The 20554-nt window shown below is 49.6% G+C and overlaps 2 protein-coding genes across 2 annotated transcripts; both read right to left on the reverse strand.

The window, feature by feature from the left end:
* On the reverse strand, nucleotides 1–7809 carry LOC119109958 (tRNA pseudouridine synthase-like 1). Its single transcript, XM_037233702.1, has 4 exons — nucleotides 7789–7809; nucleotides 7084–7302; nucleotides 540–715; nucleotides 1–10 (listed from the first exon to the last, which is right to left on the reverse strand). Exons 1-4 carry the CDS (start codon nucleotides 7807–7809, stop codon nucleotides 1–3), a joined length of 426 nt encoding a protein of 141 aa, XP_037089597.1.
* A 433-nt stretch (nucleotides 7810–8242) lies between these two features.
* On the reverse strand, nucleotides 8243–16146 carry LOC119110740 (tRNA pseudouridine synthase-like 1). The gene is made up of 4 exons (XM_037234662.1): nucleotides 16074–16146; nucleotides 11864–11998; nucleotides 8735–8878; nucleotides 8243–8385 (listed from the first exon to the last, which is right to left on the reverse strand). The coding sequence occupies exons 1-4, from the start codon at nucleotides 16118–16120 to the stop codon at nucleotides 8244–8246; spliced, it is 468 nt and encodes a 155-aa protein (XP_037090557.1). The 5' UTR covers nucleotides 16121–16146; the 3' UTR covers nucleotide 8243.
* Nucleotides 16147–20554: the final 4408 nt, after the last annotated feature.

Below are 20554 nucleotides of genomic sequence, written 5' to 3' on the forward strand. Positions count from 1 at the left end.
CTATTCGCCCCTGGCAGACATGACCTGCGTCTGGAGCGGCTACGCTAAAGGTGATGTGGCACTGGAGGGCAGGAAGACCATGCAGAGCATTGTGGCACGTTAAGCACCAGCCGCAACACTCTGTTATTAATCCGTTAACCCGGAATATCACGACCGGATAGTCGGGTCAGGACTCGCGTAACAAGTGTGATCCCATAATGCATCCGATCGCGAGGTTGGGACAACATATTTGAAAAGGTCCACACTCCTCCCCGGCTATCCTGCACCAGAAGTAACGCCCGGCTGTGCAGTCCAGTCGCGTGCCAGTGACGGCCTCGCCCGCACCAGCAGCACACTCAGCCGGAGAAGAGTCCTCGGCACCACGAGCACCCCTGTCTGACCAGTTCACCCGCGCGCCAGCCCCGCCCGCCGCTGACACAGCAGCACAGGTCGCTGACTGGGCTTCCACGGCCTCAGTTGGCGGGTCCAGCCCCGTGGTCGCAGCCGACGGCTCCGGTTCCTCGCGGGCGGCCGGCTCCCCGCCGCCGGCCGCGGCCGGCTCAGCCAGGTCGGCCGGGTCGTACACCACGTGCTGCAGGTAGAGGCCGTGAGGCGGCGCAGTGGCGGCGCGCGGGTTCCAGCTGTCCTTGCTGGGCACGTCGAGCAGGTGTTGCACGTCCTCCAGCGAGAGCCGGCCCTGCGCCACGGCCACCAGCACGGCCACCGTGCGACGCACCTGTCCAACGGAGCACACGGGTCAGCTGCCGGCCGCGCCGCTCCACCGGCTGCTGACGACCGCTGCACAGCCCGTGCCCCACGACCGACGCTGGTGAAGTGGACCGAAATCTGGGGTTCAGTCACGGGGAAGCGCCAGGAGCGCCACCGACGCTGGCGAAGCGGGCCGAACTCTGGGGTTTCACTTACGGGGGGAGCGCCAGGGAGCGCCACCGACGCTGGCGAAGCGGGCCGAAATCTGGGGTTCAGTTACGGGGGGAGCGCCAGGGAGCACCAACGACGCTGGTGAAATGGGTCGAGATCTGGAACACAGTTATGGGGGGAGTGCGAGGCAGCGCCGCATCCCCCACCCCCAAATCGAGCGGAGTGTCTAGTTGTAAATATTTTTCTAATCACCAGGCTATGTCATGAAATTACCGCCATTGCGTAACATGTTGGGCCAGTCCTCCGGCAGGATCTTGGCAATCCGGGCGTTGCTTCAGAACTGGACGGGTAGCTATGGACTAGAGCTGAAAGTTTTGAGCCTACATGCCAGCAAGCGCGGGGAAAACCCGCAGGACGTTAAGTGGGCATTGACAACGAGGTTACGAATTTGACGGGGCTTTCGGCAATCAGTCAGGACGAAATAATTATTTTTAGATCCCTTAAATCACCTTACATTGTTTTCACAAACTTTAAATAAACCGGTGAATTACACCACCCAGAAAGCTTCAAATCCCCTCAGCAACGTCTAAATCTAGCACAATATCCACGCTGAGCGACAGCCAAGTAATGAACAGCACGCTTATCACTCTTGGAGTGACACCTTCTCAATGAATTGATGCATTCCACAACAAAGATAAGCACGACGTGACACGTGATATGGTCATAGCCAGGAAAGCAAAAACTAGAGCAGGTAATGAAAAATAGCATGCCTGAACAAACAATAAACTTAAATGGAAAGGGCAATGCTCCACATTTGAAGGCATCCAAGCATACATCAGATGTAATTAAATAGGCTCACTTAGACCTTTTGGTATACTTTTGGTGGCAGAACTACTTAAAACAGTACAGTTTCTCCATGAAGTAAACATGCTCCTCAATACGTCGTTGTTTGACCGCATCATGGGGCGTTTGTATGACGTTGAGGTGCTGCCAGGCTAGCCGTGCGAGCCTGCCACCAGTGCACTTGAAAGAGAAGTACTTCAACTCGCCGAGAGATGGCAGTTGCAGTGCTGGAGATGTTCGCTGAGCCAAATATCGTTGTGTCCGTGTTTAGCCCTTTCTCGTAGTGTTCTTGCATATCTATCCGTGAGTTTAAGATGCTCGCTTGTATTTACATCCTCGATTGTGACGCTATTCTTGAGTTTTTCGATTGTAAGCCTTATTTCCGTAACAACTAGCAGTCCTATCCGACTTGTTATATTATGTATTACAAAACATGCTTAGTGGTTGCAGCAAGCACAGCTTACACAACATCAGTTGAAAGCCAACTGATGTTCACCACATTTGGGTATTGTGCTCACGGACGCTAGATCTGAACGGCTCGACATCACTTTTATTTGCCCTGAGGGCTACATGGCCTAGGGGTGGCAGGGTTTTAATGATGTTGGTATGTCATCATACATGCATGAACACCTTAAAAAAGTCTGCACGCAATAGTCTGCACATGTTCGCAGACGTGTAGTTTAGAAGCTAGAGTTTTCGGTCTTACGAAGGGCAGGGTTGTTAACTGCACTGAATGATCTTCAACTCGGCTATTTCAACGCAACCCCCCCTCCCTTCCCACAAAAGTGCCACACTCCCTTTAAATATGTGGTGAATGCTAGGCAGAAATACCCTGGTAAAGACATGTTCACAGGCGTCAGCATACGCATCTGACCACATAGCAATTGAAGGCAACGGTCCACATTTGAACACATCAAGCAAGCATCAGATACGATAAAATAATCCCTCTAAATATAAGATAATAATAAGATAACATAAGCTCTAAAATAACGCAAAAGAATGCTCTAGACAACACTATTTCTTTGTTAAATGGACTCCTCAATATGTAATTTTTTGACTAAGTCAATGTACCTAACGGACATTATATATAACGGACGTACCTAACGGACGTACCTAACGGACGTTATATCTAGAAATTGTGCTCACGAACACCAGATACAAACGACTCGGCAACGATATTTTTCTTGACCTTGATCGCAGCATGACTAGTGGAATGGCAAGATTTGAATGACGTTTTTATGGCACATGGATGCCTGAGTGATGTTGAAAGAGTCTCCCGAAATAGTCCGCACATCTTCGCGGCGTGAGGCTCAGAAACTAACAGGGTTTAGGTCTTAAGAAAAGCAGGGCTGTGAACTGCGCCAAGTGACCTTCAAAACGGCCATTTCAGTTCAAAAGTTCATACAAATATATAACGCTTCCTTTAAAATATGTTCTGGCAACATTGGCACGTGCGCGACAACTACACAAATGTGGCTGACAAACAGCTATGCGCGTCTTCTAATATGCGTCAGATTTTACTCTTAATTACCGAGACTTTACTATGACATGACCATGACAATCACCAACCAGTTTTGATTGCTCAAATGATAAAATACCTCCTCAGTTCTCACATCCCCACTACAGATAACCGCATGCCGTTTTCGCCACAAGTCTTTTTCACTTTCATGCTTAGTATGCACCGTTCTGATAGCCCCAGGTAGGCAGCCAGCAGCTGTACGATAAACTAATCAGAACGGAGCCCGGCCTGGATCAGTTGGCATTGACAGCATATCAGTTTTATGGCTATGAGTCAGGCTGATAGTCGAGGGCTCAGGCACCGGAAGAGCGCGAGGACGACCACCGCTCCGCAGCTTCTCAATTGCCCAGTATTAGCCCTATGGCGTTGCACAGTAAGAAATCATCTTTGACTGAACCAGAAGATGTTCCTTCCCATTCCCCTCACGCCGAACGCTGCGGGGTTTCCACTCACGCGCTCCCGGTGTTGAATTACACGTCGCTCCAGATTTGCAGCGGCAGCACGAAACTGCCGCTACTGACACGCAGACTGCGCCGCAAGGACTTTGTGTGATGCGGCACAGCCTACGCACAGACATATTTCCTGCGGCCTGCCCGCCGTGCTTCAGTGCCTCCGGGACGGGAGTAGTTATTCATTTAGATGTCATAGAGATGACCCTGATAGAGCTTTATCGAGAAACTATCCAGACAAAGTGATAGCTGATCACCTGTAGTGAAGCCACCAAACGGTGGATTCCAACAGCGCCGCAGCTACTCGCCTGGATTGAGTGTGCTAGGCCTGAGTTGGCACGCACAGGTGCGGAGCGAACTGGGCCGCCGGGGAAGAGAAGAGCGGACCAACAGTGCAAGCCGGCAACACAGGCCGTCAAGTCAGTGGGCTCAATTACGAACAGCAGGTTCACTCTTGGTCAGTTCGACGAGGAACCTTTCCGGTTATCTTGGTCATTAATCCTGTCTCACTCGTATGTTGTCCATCTGATATGCGGTATTTGACTCCTCAACGACAGCACGGAGAGCAGCCAACTTGACCTGCTTAATCAAATTTTCATACAGGCCATTTTGTGAGTTCTTCATGAATCACACTACGGGAGTGTCCCACATCTGTATTGGATTTTGTACTGAAGTAGCCATCTTGAGAATAATTCGGTGCTGTTCACAGTCCTGCCTTTCTTAAGACCTACACCCTTCCAGTTTTTGGGTTACACACCCGCGAAGATATGCAACTTTTTCGGGGAATATATGTCATGGCCACCCAGACATCCACGACGCCATCATAACGGCCTTTATATCCTGCCCACTTGAGTCGTTCATATCTGGCGCTCGTGAGCACAATGTCCACGTATCATGGCCGTCAACTGGCCCTCAATCAATGTTGAGCAAGATACAATGGCGTAATCAAATAATGACGCATTGAGGACCATATTTACTGAGCAGAGAAATTGTGTTGTCTAGAGCAGCCTTTTCCACTTAGAAGTATACCAATGGTTATAAGTGAGCTTACTTACTCGTATCTGATGCTTTCTTCGATATCTTCAAATGTGGAGCATTCCCTTTGAGCAATTGGCACTACAAATCAGCGCGGTCGTCTGGTATTTCCACCGATACAGAATACACGCTGCGTGCTCATTGTGGTCCAAAGCGTATAGAGCAAGCTGACGTGGTTTCCCAATGTAGTCAGCTCTTTGTGGCCAGTTCAGTGTCTGAAATTTGGGTGCTTCCTAGCGTTTTGTTTTGCCCCAAGAGATTTTTGCCTCCACAAATATACGCTGGAAAGAATATCAAAACTTGCCATTTGTGTACAACGTGAGATGTAAAGAAGCCGTTCCCGAAACTTCGACAGCATCGCGTGCCACACTCACCACGACTAGACGAGGGATGTTGCTAGCAGGTTTCAGCCGAATCTTGTTATCATATCACACACAGTCCCTTTCAATGCACTCAGTCCTTTCAATCCACCTTGCTCACCAGCACAAGCATAACCGACCTACTGTCCACCAACGACACCACCGCGCTCAGACGCCGGACCACGAGCGCCGCACTCCAAACACCAACCGCCTCTCCTCACAAGGCGAATAGCCAGCGAGAACGGAGAAAACAGAGAGCATCCCGTATTCGTCAACGTTTTAGATTGCACACCTAAGTCATTGCAGCACAACAAAAATTGGTGTGAAAATACATGACGTCACACTAGCATATGCATATCAATGTAACGTAAATTGATTATACATTGGGTGAACACAACTCTAGAATACATTTTTAATGTTACCTTTATTCAATTCCCATTTGAAGCCGTAAAAATGAAGATTGTATACAAGGTATAACAGTGACGTCAAGTGTCATCCTAAACACTTGCTTTGGCACGTAAAACCCGCGGCTCCGCAAGGCTCCGGTTCTTGGGGAGGAGTTAGCAATGGAGAGAAGGCACACTGCCCACCATGTAATCTGAGTTGAATACGGAATAAAAATCCACAAGAATACATTAGATCAAGGCGCACCATTCTTTCTATCCATCTACGAAGCGTGGCCACTAGATTGTGGCGTGAGTGTAAAACTACAGCAGGGTTTCTTGTTCCGCGTTGGGCAGAGCTTTTGGCGTTATATCGACGTAGTTATTCGGGTTTATTAATGTAACTTACATCGGAACTGGCTTTTGCTATTAATAATCTATAGAGAATCATAATCATCCCAAATAAGCAAAAGCAGAACTGATAAATAATTGACGGCGGCTCTGTTAAAGACTGCTTCTGTGCGCGCCATTTGTGCAGCATCCTGTGTTTCTGACGTTTTTAAGAAGAGCCCCTTGCGGAAGCCGTGTCGGGTAGCGACGGTGGGATTGGTTAAGACTATAGATAACATAATATACAAATTCATCCCAGCGTCATACACTGAGGACAAAAGTGCATCAGAAACGACATCGGTGGGTGGATGAAGCGGATGCTTACTATGCAGGGCTGGCTTGCTCTATGAGGAACTAATTTCCCTGCGTCTGCTCATTGGACTCCAAATGACGACCGCACAGCAGTCCGACGTCACGGACGGTGTAGGTTTGCACATAATTTTGGGGAGGAGGGTGCGCAGAAAAAATGGCCTAACATAGAAAATACAATAAAAATTCAAATAATGCTTTCCCTGAATTTGACCGAATGTCTTCTCAAAGTTGGCGGGAGGGGGTAACGTCCATCCAACTAAATAGGAAACTACGCCCTCGGTACCAACTTAAATGTCTAGGTCAGAAGGAGCCTAAGCGGGTATTACAATACCCCAGCATCTGCCCCTTAGGTGAGATAGATTGCACCTTGCATGAAAGGTAGCTGCATTAACGACTATGTGCCAGATGCTCCTATTTACATTATAGTGACTTGCACGATATTTCAATCACAAATAATGTGTAGTGTAATGTAAATAATGTGTAATCATAATGTGCCCTGAAAATCATGCAACAGGTGCGCAACATTTTACGCAATGGTCTGTATTGGTCTTAATTGAAACTCACAACGTCAGAATAGAATTGTCAATGAAAACAACTTTCTATCACTTCCATAGCTTCAAAAAGTACGGTAGGCATGGTAGGAATGCAAGTAGCCAATCTTCAATGGTCTTTGGCAATCACTGAAACCAACTAGCGCATGGAGTTTACTGCCGACTACCATCAAAAACTTCCCTGCAGTACCAGTTGTGTACACCGTGCAAATTCACCTGAACTATTTTGTTTTGATGCTCAAAACCCGAGATGCTCAAAACCATGTTCAGAGCTTCAACACGAGAAATCGACGGGATCCACGCCACGTCTTAGCCGTGCGTCCGCCCATCGTGCATGGTTGGAAGCACCGCACTGCCGTCGCCGTGGGGGTGACACCACCACACCTGACGATAGAGGAAGCCCTTGCTGCTGAAGACGATGTCCCAGAACTGGAGGTGAGGTGCGTCGACACAGGTGGCGCCAGGCCGGAGCTCGATGTCCAGGTGTCGGCGGGTCACCAGGTCCTCCGTCAGCCCTTTCCTGGTGCCCATGAAGGAGCGGAAGTCGTGTTCGCCGGACAGCAGCTCGGCGCACTCCCGCAGCCGGTCACGCTGAACGGCTGGCTGCAACACCGACCACGCTCAGCCACACACTGCAGACGTGCCGCAACACCGACCACGCTCAGCCACACACTGCAGACGTGCCGCAACACCGACCACGCTCAGCCACCACTGCAGCGCACAACACCGACCACGCTCAGCCACACACTGCAGACGTGCTGCAACACCGACCACGCTCAGCCACACACTGCAGACGTGCTGCAACACCGACCACGCTCAGCCACACACTGCAGACGTGCTGCAACACCGACCACGCTCAGCCACACACTGCAGACGTGCCGCAACACCGACCACGCTCAGCCACCACCACTGCAGACGTGCCGCACCACCGACCATGCTCAGCCACACACTGCAGACGTGCTGCAACACGACCACGCTCACCAGCAGACGTGTGCAACAAACACCCGCTCACCACACACTGCAAACGTTGCAACACGACCCGCTCCCACACACCATGCCACACACGCCACGTCACACACTGCCACGCACCACCACAGCACAGGTTTGCATGGCCACTGTTTTGGCGTGGCGTGTTGTGATAGAACGAACACCTTACGAGCTTCTGACACCAAAAATGGGATGTGCCAGATGAGATCACCTGACAAAAACGATAGACAAAGACTGGCAGTATCGTGACACGTCATGGGAGAGGAGCCTGCGTCACGAGGCCGGGCGGCGCCAACAGATGGCCGCACACGACACACAGGAATCTCGAATTTTCGCACTACGCTTACGAAAGGGCATGGAAAGCATGAACTTAACCTGCCCACTATCCCTCCCTGTCCTCAATCGGCCCCAGCAAAATGGCCCTTACAGCCGAAAGCGCTCGAAACGTCAACTGTCACCGCCTTCCCCACGTGATTGACCGGTGCCGCCGGCGCCAGCTCGGGCCCGGCGGTGCACGGACCCGACAACCCAGCTGCGTCCGAGCTCGGTGATGGGCGTCAAGGGTCCGCACAGGCGGTGCGGTCGGCGTCGGGTGGCCACGCCTCCGCACGCACCACCCCCAGCCGGAACAGATAGGCGCGACTGACGGCGCTGAAGCGCGCGTGGAACGTCTCCGGCACGCAGAGCACGCGCTGCACGCTGCCGGGCGGGGCGCAGCGGTCAGCGGGCGTGAAGCAGTAGCGGTAGCAGTAGCGGGCGTGTTCCAATTTACTATCGGATGACTGGTTAAAAGACGACAGTAACAACTGGAAGCAACGCCTCGCTGCCGCCGGGACGTGCGTCAGAACAATGCGCTGATGTATTAGGTGTAAAGACTGACGTATGACATATAACCACTGACGAACTGACACATGACGTGCAGTACAAATTCGTATTTATCGAGAGCGTAGCATTGCACTTTGACACCCAGCGGCCTTTGACACCACGAGCACAACCACACACCCACACAGAACTGGTCAGCACCGGGCGACTCTGGTAGCCGGCTCACCTGATCTCGGTGGCCGTTTTGTCGAAGTAGCGGTTGAGCTCCCTAAGGAGCCGTGCCGGCCGAAAGACGCGGCCCTCCTCGTGGTACGGGTGGGCCAGGTCCACGTGACCGCTGCTGGAGAGAGCGTGCACGCCCGAGTCCGTCCTGCCCGCAGCCACGAACGCCGTCACAGCACGAAGGCAGCGCGTCAACTGGTGACGACGCGCGCGCACGTGACTTCCAGTGAAAACATTTTGTTACTGTAAGGCGGAACTTACATTTGACTTATATCGCGTGTGTACATTGCTTTGTTTTGTAATGTCGTTCCTATTACCACCCCCCCCCCCCCCCCCCCCTCTATCTCTCCCTTGCAAGGCCTTCCTACTTTGCATAGCGGCCGGGTAGCGATATTTAAGACGGAAAGCCAGCGACCAGCTAGCCGGGCGAGGCGTCTGGGCGCACAGGCCGTGCCAGAAGGACAACGGCGGGCCCTGTCTATAACACGATCATCAGGCGGCGAGACGTCCCGGCCGAAACGCAGCATGTGTCCCGGGATGACTGCTTCATGCCCGAAGTGTTAAAAGCATGTCCAGAGCATGAGGCCACCGGGCTGCGGGGCATCCGGCGGAGTCGCGTCCCACGCCGCCTGCGTTTCCGCCGCACCGGGGTAGACACACCACCAGGGGACGACCGAGAAGGGTCCGTGTAGAGCCGCGCAGCACACCAGAGTGGAGCCAGGTGATGCAACCACCCGCCCCACGGCTAAGTGCGGAGCCCGAGCTCGAGCCCGAGCCCCAGCCGATCAGCACGCAGCAAAACGCCACAACAAAACCAACGGACCAGGCACCACCCGGGGCATACCGACGCTCGCCCTCCGAAGCCTTGGGCCTGCCGCTGGCCAGGAAAGAACGTATGTACAACGGACCTGAACATGGGCACGAATGGGGGCGAGCTTAGCTGATGGTCGGAAGCTGGAAGGAGGGATTTGTAGAACAAAGCCGGCAGGAGGGTCACATTCAGGAGGAACATGAATAACCCCTCACGGGGGACAGAACGACAGGACAACAGGAGGGCAACGACTCACGGGATCAGCGCAGACTGTAACCGGCGACCGCAGTCACCAACACGTCAGTGGAGGAGCTGCGACGAGGGGCTGAGGAGCTGCAGTTTGCTCTCCGTTTCCATCCCTCCCCGGTCATGTCTCCTTACCTTCTCCTCCCCCCCCCCCCCCCTTGCTACATTTGTCTGACGCCAACTAAGTGTGAAAACTATCAGGAAATCGCCGGTTTAAAGGGGAATTTCGTGGCCTGCCCGACGGCCGAGGATTTGGAAAATTGTTCCGAAAAATTACAATGTCGCAAGAGTTTTACGGCCAAATGAGGCAAAGTAGCGCCCCAGGATCACCTTCAGTGTTCTTGTCAAGTACAAAAACTCCTAAATGAGAATTTAAAGACTGTTGCAAGATTGAGGAGCGTTGCAAAAACACTTTACCTTAAAAATAAGCACCCTAGAACTCCAGGGCCACTTCCATTGTTATCCCCAAGGCCAAGAGCCCGCTAAGAAGCAGGAAAGCTTAAGCTGCAATTTTTTTTAACTTGCATTGCACAGTACTTGCTCCTTTGCAACGCTACATTACCATCTGCATAGCCCTGCTCAAAGCAGAGCCAGACGCCAAACGTAACAGTGTCTGGTACTCACTCAGGTGCTTAGTTTGCGTGTCTGACCATGTTAATGACTGCATTGTACTAATGCGCACGCAGCCGCGTGCAAAGCAGTCCGCCGTTCCGCTCCAAAGAGGAGGGGGCTGAGTTCGGACGCCCCGTACCATTTCTTGCACCGAAGAACTAGACAATGACACGGTGCCCCTCTCTCACATCAGCATACGTACATCAACTTGTCGGTCGCTCGGGCCAATGCTCTCAGAACATGCAGTTAACTTTAATCCAGTTGTTCCCGAACGGCCTCTCTACCTTAAAGGTGTCAGTCGCCCATGGTTCTGTCATCACCCGAGAAGCACACTCGAGTTGGCACTGGAATCATGTTCATACAATGGTGTTGGTGCCCGATGGTGGTCAAATAATGGTGCGCATGGCGTTACTGTACAGTGTGTCGGTAACACTCGCCAGCGTGTTTGAAAAAGCAAAGCGGAAACTTGGCATACACGACCCAATGGCGGTTCAAAACGGACAGCATTCGTAGCAAGGGAAGATAATGATGGGTCACCGATCTTAACATGATTGCAAATGTAGGTTTTTGGACAACATTATCCAGGGAACGTCGGTACATTTGCAAGCTATCGAGCGATTCCATAAATAATTGCGTCATATAAATGAATTAAATAACTGTAGGCATAAACAAGAGCGGCTGTCAGCGCGGCAGGCAACATTTTCGGTCTGTTTGTGACCAGCTTAAACGCTACCCGTTCTACAGATTAGTGTTTTAATCCCACAGTCAACAGCTGGTAGCAGTGCTGTGTAATTTGGTGCCGTCCCTGCACGGACACGCTGTTGAACACGACGGCGGAGGACACTGTCACTGCGCACGTCATTGAAACGACGACGGCGTCCTCAATAACGAAGTGATGGATTGGCAGCACAGCACTCTCAGCACTCTCCGACCTACGAAGCGGAGAGCGGACCAGCTGATGACCTGTCCCGCTGATGACCTATCACCTGTAACCTCCCACAGGTGACACGTGGGTATAGAAACTGGCTGAGCAAGGCATCAGTCTTATTCTTCCAGTGGTGGATATGGAACAAATAGAAACGATGGTCATTTCGACCCCAACTGCAGACAGCGCACGGACTCCAGGCACGTGACCTGCCTGGGAACTGGGAACGAACAGACTTGTGTTCGGTGTCGGGCTGGTTCCGCGTTCATCCCATCCCTTCGCAAAGAGGTGCGAGGGGTCGGGCCGAGTCGACCGAGATGCCCGCTATCCCATGCAACACCTCTATATGCTGGCATGTCTTGGCTCCATGTGGACTAGTGTCTTCACCAATGGCTTGGGGTGATACTCTTCGCCCCCTGCCCCCCCCCCCCTCCCCCCCACCCAGTCCGCGAACGGTTCAATACAAGTGGGGGTGATGCGACGGCGTTACGCCACAGGCCAGTAAGTCTGAAAATAAGCAAAACAACTATATCCCTTACCGGCTGGAGAGCACGAACACAGGTGTATTAGCCGATCTAAAATGGCATAGTGCCAGATTGAACATTCCCTGTACTGTGCTTCTGTCTTCGTAAGGTTCAAGTCGTGGGCCCGGTGGCAACTGGACTTGGGCGCCCCTGAAACAGAAACAGGCGCAATTTTTGTTAGCCCACATGATTGGCCCCCTTCGCAATTCCGGAGAGACCAAATGCGACTGTTCGTCGCTCAATACATCATGTTATAACCACTTCATTAGAACGGCTCATTAGCTCAGTTCGACCGCGAGCATTTCCATGACTCATTTGTTCATTAAAAATAGTCTGTTGCGGCAGCCCTAGATGGCTAGGCCAGACGAGGCAATCTTACATTGGACAAAGCTTTTTAATTGTCCGCAGCGTAAATCCAGCTCAATTCGGCGCATCCTATTGTGGTGCGACGGACTTTTATCTATGGACTAGTGCGCCAGCCGGTGTCTGGTCGGAACTAGATTATTATCCAGCTGAAGGGCCGAATATCTAACCTTGCGCCAAGCCTTTTATGGTCGGCCATCGAAGCGAGTTAACAATTCAGCCTTGCACAGCAGCTCTCGGACACTCAGAAAGCTGACATTTATCGATCCCACGTGAAGGACCGTTAAAAAGTAATGGGAATGAAGTTAATGCTAAATGAAACCAGTTTGTATAAACTACTGAGACAGGGTACCGGCAGATGTCTATCTCACACATTGTGTCCAGGTTCTTTGGATGTTAGAGCGACTGGGTAAATTTTACCATACAGTTTTAAAATATATAATTATCCGTTCTGAGCCAAACTCGAGAAATTAGCTGGGTCGTGAACGAAAGGGCCGACGACCAATGCTTTACAGTCATTCTCACAGTTTATCCTCAGGGCTTAATCGTGAATTTAATATCCGGTCCTGATGGCCCCAACTAACGCGAGCCCAGACCCCATATGACCCAAGTCCAACAAGAGGTACAATGGGCGGTTTTGGGTATGCGTTACGGCCATTCATAACCCCGCAGGTTCGAAAGCCGCCTGATTTCCGGATTTCCTGCAAACAGTGGCGTCCTCCGGATTAGCCGCAGCCTTTAACCCACTGGCTGGCGATCGTCAGATCGACTGGCGACCCGATCTTGTGTCAGTTATGGCCTGTCGCTTCAATCGGACCCGGACTGTCGCTATGTCGGCGGAGTACCGGAACAGTCGCCTGGCCGAATGGACAGCGGCTTAGGCGAGCACGGCAAGACACGTGTGCGGGCGCTTGAAATAGACGCCACAGGGATAGCCATTGCGTGTGCCTCAGCCTGATAATGCCGCTTTTCAAGCGGGTTAGTCATTTCATGCAATAATGAGTACGTTCGTTTGAAAAATATTGTTCCACGGGTCGTCGAAAACAGTGATTTAATTTGCGACGCATTTCAAAACGTTGTCATTTCAGCTAGCCTTCGTACACCTGGGCAAACATTTCTGGGCATACGGCTTTTCTGTGTTCGAGCTTACCTAGCCACCCGTCCTCCTCATTAGAGGTGCGGCCGTTCATTTGTATTTGGCTGGTCAAGGGCTATTTCAATAATATGCGCCATTTCATCCACCTATTCAGAACTGACTGTCGTGCTCTGCTATGTACCGACTTGCGATCAACAATATTCAGGCATGATCCAGCGCGGATGCTGGGAAAGGGAGGCATCTGTCTCACTGGATACGGGAAAAATGCTAAATTCGTGCCACAGAAGGAGGTGGCCTCATCCACTGCGCTCCACGTCCATTCACAAATCCTGCCGCAAATCACCAAAGTAGTTGACGCGTCCTAAACCACCAATATATATATATATATATATATGCATCTATGCATGTATATACATACGTATGTATGTATATGTGAAGATATTGTCTGAAACCCTCGCACGCGCTGCTTGCGTTGCCGATCAGTGTTTTATGCTACGCTGCTTTTTCTGAGCAGAAGCATTTGTTACCGCCGCCATACATCGTGCTGTGTGATTCTTGCCACATGCCTTCAGTTTGTACATGGATAACTATAATTGTATGTACCTGTGACGCTTGCCCTGACAACCCGTTTTTGCCAAAGAGGCAGGCATGAATGATGATGCTGATGCCAATCACATATCGACCGGTGGTCGCACCGCACCCCGGCCTTGAGTCCCACGCGCTTCGCTGGCGGGGGCTGGCGGGAGCCACAGCGAGGGTTGGCTTCGCTTCCGACGACACCGCTGAGCGCATCGGTCGTCCAACTGTACTCCGGTAAAAACACGGCCCTCGCCGCCGCCACCTGTGTTTCGGTGGCGGTATCCGCCTGTCCAGGTCGCCGGGGTCGCCCGGGTGTCCCGGGTGTCCCGGGTGTCCCGCTGCGACGGTGGTGCTGCGTCCGACGATCGACGACGCCGCCGTGCCGTGCACTCCGCGCGCCGGCACCCGTGCACTGTGCAGTGGACACTTCGCTAATGGCGGCCCAGTGCACGCTATCACACTCATATGACAGCGTTGCCAGCAGCAAAAGCGAGCTGTCATTCCGCGGTGTTCCTGTCACGCACCCATGGTGACGTCATGCCGGCCCGAAGTTGATGGCCATCGCTGCAGGGCAAACGTCTGAGCGTACCACGGATGTGCCCCCTCCCCCCCCCCCCCACACACACACTTGTGTGCGCCTGTGCGTCAAGACCACGTAGTTCGTGTTTTGATTCGTGGCAGATGGCTTGCGGCGCGTTCAGAGCGTGCGTTCACTTAATGACGACCAAAAGTAAACCGACGACTCACACTGTGCAAGAATATGGCCACAGTGTGGGCCGACGTCGTGTCGTGTCGGCGACCATGCCACCGACCAGCTGGTGGTCGTATCAAGCTGTAAAGCCGGAATGTAATGTTCACAAGCCACGCAAGCCCTTTTCCTGCCATGGCACCGACGGTAGCGCCACCTATATCCCCAGTGGGAGAGAAAGTAGCGCCCCTGCTGGTGGTGCCGCGGGTGGAAGTGACGGAGGGATTCAGTTCATGATCTAATCCAATACTGACAATATCTTTCATATCTTGCGCGGGCACCGATGCACATGCCAGTCTTCATTCTTCCATTATGCTGCCAGATAGCACCTTTCTGAGTTACTTATGCAGGCCATTTGTGTATTTTGATGTCTATGTGCTCAATAATGGCTGCAAATCATAGCATCTACAGATTTTTTTTGCTTTTCAGAATCATTACATATCTATCGTAAACTGTTTCAGTGAATGCCTATTTATACAACATTTGGTTACCAGCACTTCAAGGTTTGAGGCAGTGCTAGTCTAGTATGAAGAAACCAGTTTATTACTTCTGCAAATATCAAGCTAACCTGACTAGTGAGTCTACATGTGGTGGCCAATGATAGGTTGCAAGACAGAAGGACAAGGCTAATTGGTTAAGGCTTTGACATTAAATCAGGTGATATCACTTCATAAGTGAAATAAGAACTGTAGCACAAAACATAATCAAGAGGTGTTTCTGCATAAAATACACTGTGTCAACACAAGATCAACCAAACAGTATTGGGTAGCTCAGCAGTACATTTCAATATTTCAATATTGTTATTATCATGCATCAGTAATTGCCTAGTATAACAGATGTTTATTTTCACTCTTTTTAAATGTTGTGCCCCTGCTGTTTGGTCTCCCTGCCAAATGAAAAGTAGTGTGCATGCTTATTAAACATAGCTAGGAAACTGGGTGTTGATCGGGTGGAAAATTGCTCCCATTATCTAAAAAACAGCACATAACATGAAAATGTGCAGGATTTCATGACACTATGGCACAACCCAAAATGCTTGACTGAAAACCCATTGTATCATGCCAAACACACACACAAATCCCTGCATGATGTCCTTGATCACAAGTTTTTGTTCTACCAATTTTTATATGGTTGATGTCTACATCAGCACAAGACAGCACTGTCGATCTTCCCTAGCTGCCAGCTAATGCTACTGAGCATTGATGCATTGTTATTTGCGGTATGCTGCAAGTACAATATACTATAGATAATGCTACAGTACACCGTGATAGTATATCTGCATTAATATTCAGAATGCAGAAAAAGTCAGGTTCCGCGAAATACACAACCAACGGAGACACCCGCTATGCTTGGCAATGGTCCTTGTAATAAAATTAGGCACTCCTGTAAAAGAGGCATTGTCGATTGATCATCAAATGACAGTGGCCAGAGCTACCCACCGAAACCTGGTCCCAATGTAGGAGAAGAAGACCAGATATCTCTGCATGGCGAAGCAGGGACTTCACAAAATCGTCGTTTCCAAAAGGAATGCCTTTTCATTTTACCGGCCTTCACTATCGTAGTGTCTGCGCCATATCACCCCCAATTAGAGGCTACCAAACATTTGGTATATACCTAACTTGCAGTGTGTAATTGAAATCTAGTATATTTTTATTCTTTCTTCAGGAAATGTACTGATTTTGAACCACTGCAGTAGTTCAAAACTGCAAAATTGTCGAACCACTGCAGTGGTTGCACGCTGCCTCGTGTACAGTGCACTGGACCCAAGACAGCAGTGAAACTAAAGCCGCACAAGAAGAGCGAGACGGTGTTGTTTTACGACCGCATCAGTAATATTACGTGCATGGGGCGCTAATACGCATTTGTATTCGGCCGAACCCATGGCGTCCTGACCTTCGTTCTGCGCATCGTCGACAAAAAAAAAAATTGTTGGAAATTTCTTTGAATGCGCACACCTACTGAAAAGCACACCGCAGTAGTGACTCCAAACCTCCCTTTGGTTTATCAACTGTGAAAGAGTCCGAATAAACGTACCATGCTCGAAAAATGAGCGATATATGCGGGGCAGTGACGCGCATATAATTACCCGGCTGATCAACACGATGAGTGGCGCAACACACATTTATTCACAGCGTTCCAGTAAACAAAGCCAGCTGGGGACACACCTGTGGCATGTGTGCATTAAAGCAAACACTAACGGTAGACCGCGTTTTTCACCCTGACGCTAAGTGTTGGGAAATAAGAATGCCTAAAAGCACAAAAAATGGGTCACCAAGACACAACACAGAATCCCGAGCCTAAAGAGCTCCTCAATAAACAACAGAAAAACAGATAAAAAAGACATGAGCGAAGGGAGGTGGCCCCTTTTGCTAAAAGAATCCATATAACCCGATTCTGCCCCTTCTGAAGGGATGCTTGGCTTCGGCACTCTGAATGCAGCGCATACATGTGTTTCCTAAAGGAAGCTTTATATTGCTTCAAGGCCGACGGCATATCAGTGACGCACTATCTTGCCTCTAGCGATCCCGGTTACAGCCTCAGCCAGACCACCTACCTTAGCACGTGGGTCATGGCGTTTCGGCACTGGTCAGGAGCCAGGCCAGGCCTGCCTTGATATCGGTGTTCCTGCTCTCTCAATATGGATTATCTAGTAGTGGTTGCCGATCAGGGGCGCCACTTGATGTACTTTCAGGGGGGGGGGGGGGGGGCTGAGTCACCCCAGTGATGACTTGACCCTCCCCTCGCCGTGCTCCTCTTGACCAGCTTTTTGCTTTCAATACATATAACCAAAGAGGGAATGCGAGGCCAAATAAACGCAACAATTTTTTAAGTCATGGGTATATTTGGTAGAAGGTAACTAAACATCATTTTTAGGATCGCGCATATTTTGTATCAGGCCACATCCTGTAGATGCCTAATATTTTGTGTCGTGCTAACTCCTTCACACGCTAAGCCAGTTTGCAAATATTTGACGGATTTTCAGAATAATGGCGCGTGGATCGGGATAAAAAACAAATAACTGGAGAATATGGCAACTTTTAAAAGTACAGGGCGGCAATGATAAGAGTTAAGGCATGTTTTTGTCCAACAGTGGCAAGCGTAGTTGTCAAATAATCGTGGCTGTGGTGGCTATACAGCACGATCGGCGACAGCGATAGTCATGTGCGATTTTGTATTAAATCTTGCTGAAATGTCTTTTTCCTGTAAACTATACCGCATTGCAAGCTTCTTACGAAAAGGCGGCTCGCATTCACCAGCAATGATAAGTCATTGCTCCGCAGAAAAACAATTTTTGGTCTATGAAACATTAAAAAGTTATTTTCTTAAATTCCGACATCAGGGAAGGAAATGACCCGAATCCAGGAAGAAATGAGGTTTTCGGATAGGTCGGGTCAACCTTTTTGGCTGACCTCGCCTCCAAACCGATTTTAGAAAGTGATCCCTCTGCTTCCCATGAAGGTAGTCCTTTGATGAAACCTCTGAAGCTTGGTATCTTTTTTGACCTAGTTACAAAAGGCATGATGGTTTGATCATTTCATTTCATTTTTTGAAATGGTAAGCTAAAAAGCGAGCAGCAGGCAAAGGATAGATGCCATATGAATCAACACGTGGTGCCTTATTTGCATCCCTACGTTTGTAATATAAAGTTATTATTTTACTAGAATAATTATATTGTGATACTTGTTTGCGCTGAATGTGTGAACTTGTAGGCCAGCTACCGGGCATTTTATGAAAATTTTATGCATGAACATCCATCATGTTGCATCATGGTCAAAATGGAACTCAAGCTTGTGATCTGACGTAACTTTACCTGACCGCCCACTAACAGGGGCAGGTTAATCACCCTTCTGGTTTATGGTACACATTTGCACTTGCTTACGTTCGTAAGGGGGTTGTCATTACATTACGTTATGAATTTTGACGATTATTCAACCGGCCCTCCCCCTGGTTACGCACTGGTTACACAGGATCTTCCCCTGGTTACACTGTGTTGGGCGATAAACGTAACGTCCAAAAAAGCAATGTCCGTTTTGTCTCTAATTGAGCTAGAGATAAGAAACAAATGAAGTGGATGTTTTCTGTCATAAAAGAAAGAAAATAGAAGCTAGCATGAAAACTTTATTTTGTTGTTTCTTATGAAGCTGTTCGCATGATTTCCAGCCACACCTGAACGTAACATTACCCTGTCCGATACCTTACCCTCCCTCTCTTGTCACACCTCCGCAACACCCCATCATCCCACCCACTCTCCCCACACGTGTAACATAATTTATGGACGATGCCTCATGTTTTTAATTCGTATCGTTCCTCTATCGCATAAGCTATGACATCATTTTTGTACGTAAAGCGACATTTAACCTGAAAACTCGCATTTTGTGGATGGCATGTGGCTAAATGATGGTGGACGGTTACTGTAATTTCTCCAGTCCATGGGAAACATGTATGTTATAGGAATCAGCCAAACTTACGGGACGACTCCACCGGTGACGTCGTCAGTCAACCCTGGATCAGCAAGGTTTTTTTCTCCTTAGCACGCGCCCGGATGGCCGGCTAGATACCCTTTGCTCGGGTGGGGGGGTCAAGTTGACCCCCTCCCTGAGATCTGGGGAACTAAAAAAGTTAGAGACACCTAATTCACAGGGTGTATTGACCTGTACGTGAACTCACTTAGGTCAAAGTTTCAGGTTCCTAGGGCATATCCTTCGGGTCAAAAAAGGTCAAACAAGTTCAAGTTCCAGGCTGGTCTCCAAAGTCCCCCTAGAACCTAGATAACCATTTCTAAGCAAAGGGTCACATTCTCATTTAAGGTCAGTGACCGTGTTTGACCTTTTGAAGGTCAAGGTGACCAGAATCATACAAGATTGATTTGAGTTTTGTATTTGACTAACCGACAAAGATTAAGCTAGGAAGTATGTTACTAAAACAAAACATTGAGAGGTCCATGGAAGATGTATGTGTGGTTCCTGCTATCAATAATCTCGAAATGAGCACCAGAAACTATCCGATACAGCAAGCCCTAGAGTAATAAAACAGGTTGGTTTTGACCTTGGTGTGACCTTCATACCTGACCTTCAGTCAATGCAATTTGTTCATCCAACTGTTGTGGTGCCTAAGAAAGTATCTCAAAGATGTTTGGCTTCGTCTAGCACTCCGTTCTTGTACCAGACTGAAGGATTCCCTAGAAATTGCCTTCGCTGAAGCCATGCCCTGACTTTGACCTGCCATAGGTCAGTGACCTTATAAGCTACGCATAAATTCTTGATGCCAACCGATCCGTTATTTAATTTCTACAGCTATGCAAAATTTGGCGCGGCTACGCCGATTCTGGAAAAACCTTCGAGAGATCAATTTGCCCCTCACCCGAGCGCGTGTTAATGAAGCTGGATCCGCTGTTTGACGTTTTTACCAGTATATTTGACTAATGCATTAATTTATGCATTCCGTTGATTGGTTACTAAGGTAGGGATGTGAAGAAAACATATCCCAATGGGTCTTTCCTGCCAGTTACTTATGAGCAAACAAAATACCCCATCAATTGTCGTGTTTGCGCGGACGCATGTCAGTGCATGGTTCATAACGTGTGGAATCGTTATGCGCGTGTAAATTTTATGAACGCAAAACAGCGTTGAGTGCATTGCTTCTGATGCAGTTCAAGATACAAATATAGCATAAGATGCACTCAGCCGCGCGACATCTAACTGCACGCTGCGTTATTGCGGGGCTTCATGGCTAATATCAATATAACGGTAAAAATAAATACCACGATCCCAGTTGCAGTGCTGTATAAACAATGCATGCTGAATAATGGATAATGGAGCTGAATAATACATGAATGCATGGTGACAACGGACCACGCATACAACAACAGCGATTAATGCGGAGACGGGGGCACAGTTTTAAATGGAGCGCTATGTCACAC

The sequence above is a fragment of the Pollicipes pollicipes genome, unplaced genomic scaffold, assembly GCF_011947565.3.
Source record: "Pollicipes pollicipes isolate AB1234 unplaced genomic scaffold, Ppol_2.1 Scaffold_7231;HRSCAF=8579_pilon_pilon_pilon, whole genome shotgun sequence".
Classification (NCBI taxonomy): Eukaryota; Metazoa; Arthropoda; class Thecostraca; order Pollicipedomorpha; family Pollicipedidae; genus Pollicipes; species Pollicipes pollicipes.

Coding starts and splice junctions, on each gene's coding strand:
- LOC119109958 (XM_037233702.1), bottom strand. CDS start 7,809: ATGCAAACCTGTGCTGTGGTG. Junction 7,303..7,788: donor TGCAAACCTGTGCTGTGGTG/GTGCGTGGCAGT, acceptor TCGGTGTTGCAG/CCAGCCGTTCAGCGTGACCG. Junction 716..7,083: donor AGGGCTTCCTCTATCGTCAG/GTGTGGTGGTGT, acceptor TCCGTTGGACAG/GTGCGTCGCACGGTGGCCGT.
- LOC119110740 (XM_037234662.1), bottom strand. CDS start 16,120: ATGCAGAGATATCTGGTCTTCTTCTCCTACATTGGGACCAGGTTTCG. Junction 11,999..16,073: donor TACATTGGGACCAGGTTTCG/GTGGGTAGCTCT, acceptor TTTCTGTTTCAG/GGGCGCCCAAGTCCAGTTGC. Junction 8,386..8,734: donor AAAACGGCCACCGAGATCAG/GTGAGCCGGCTA, acceptor CCCGCCCGGCAG/CGTGCAGCGCGTGCTCTGCG.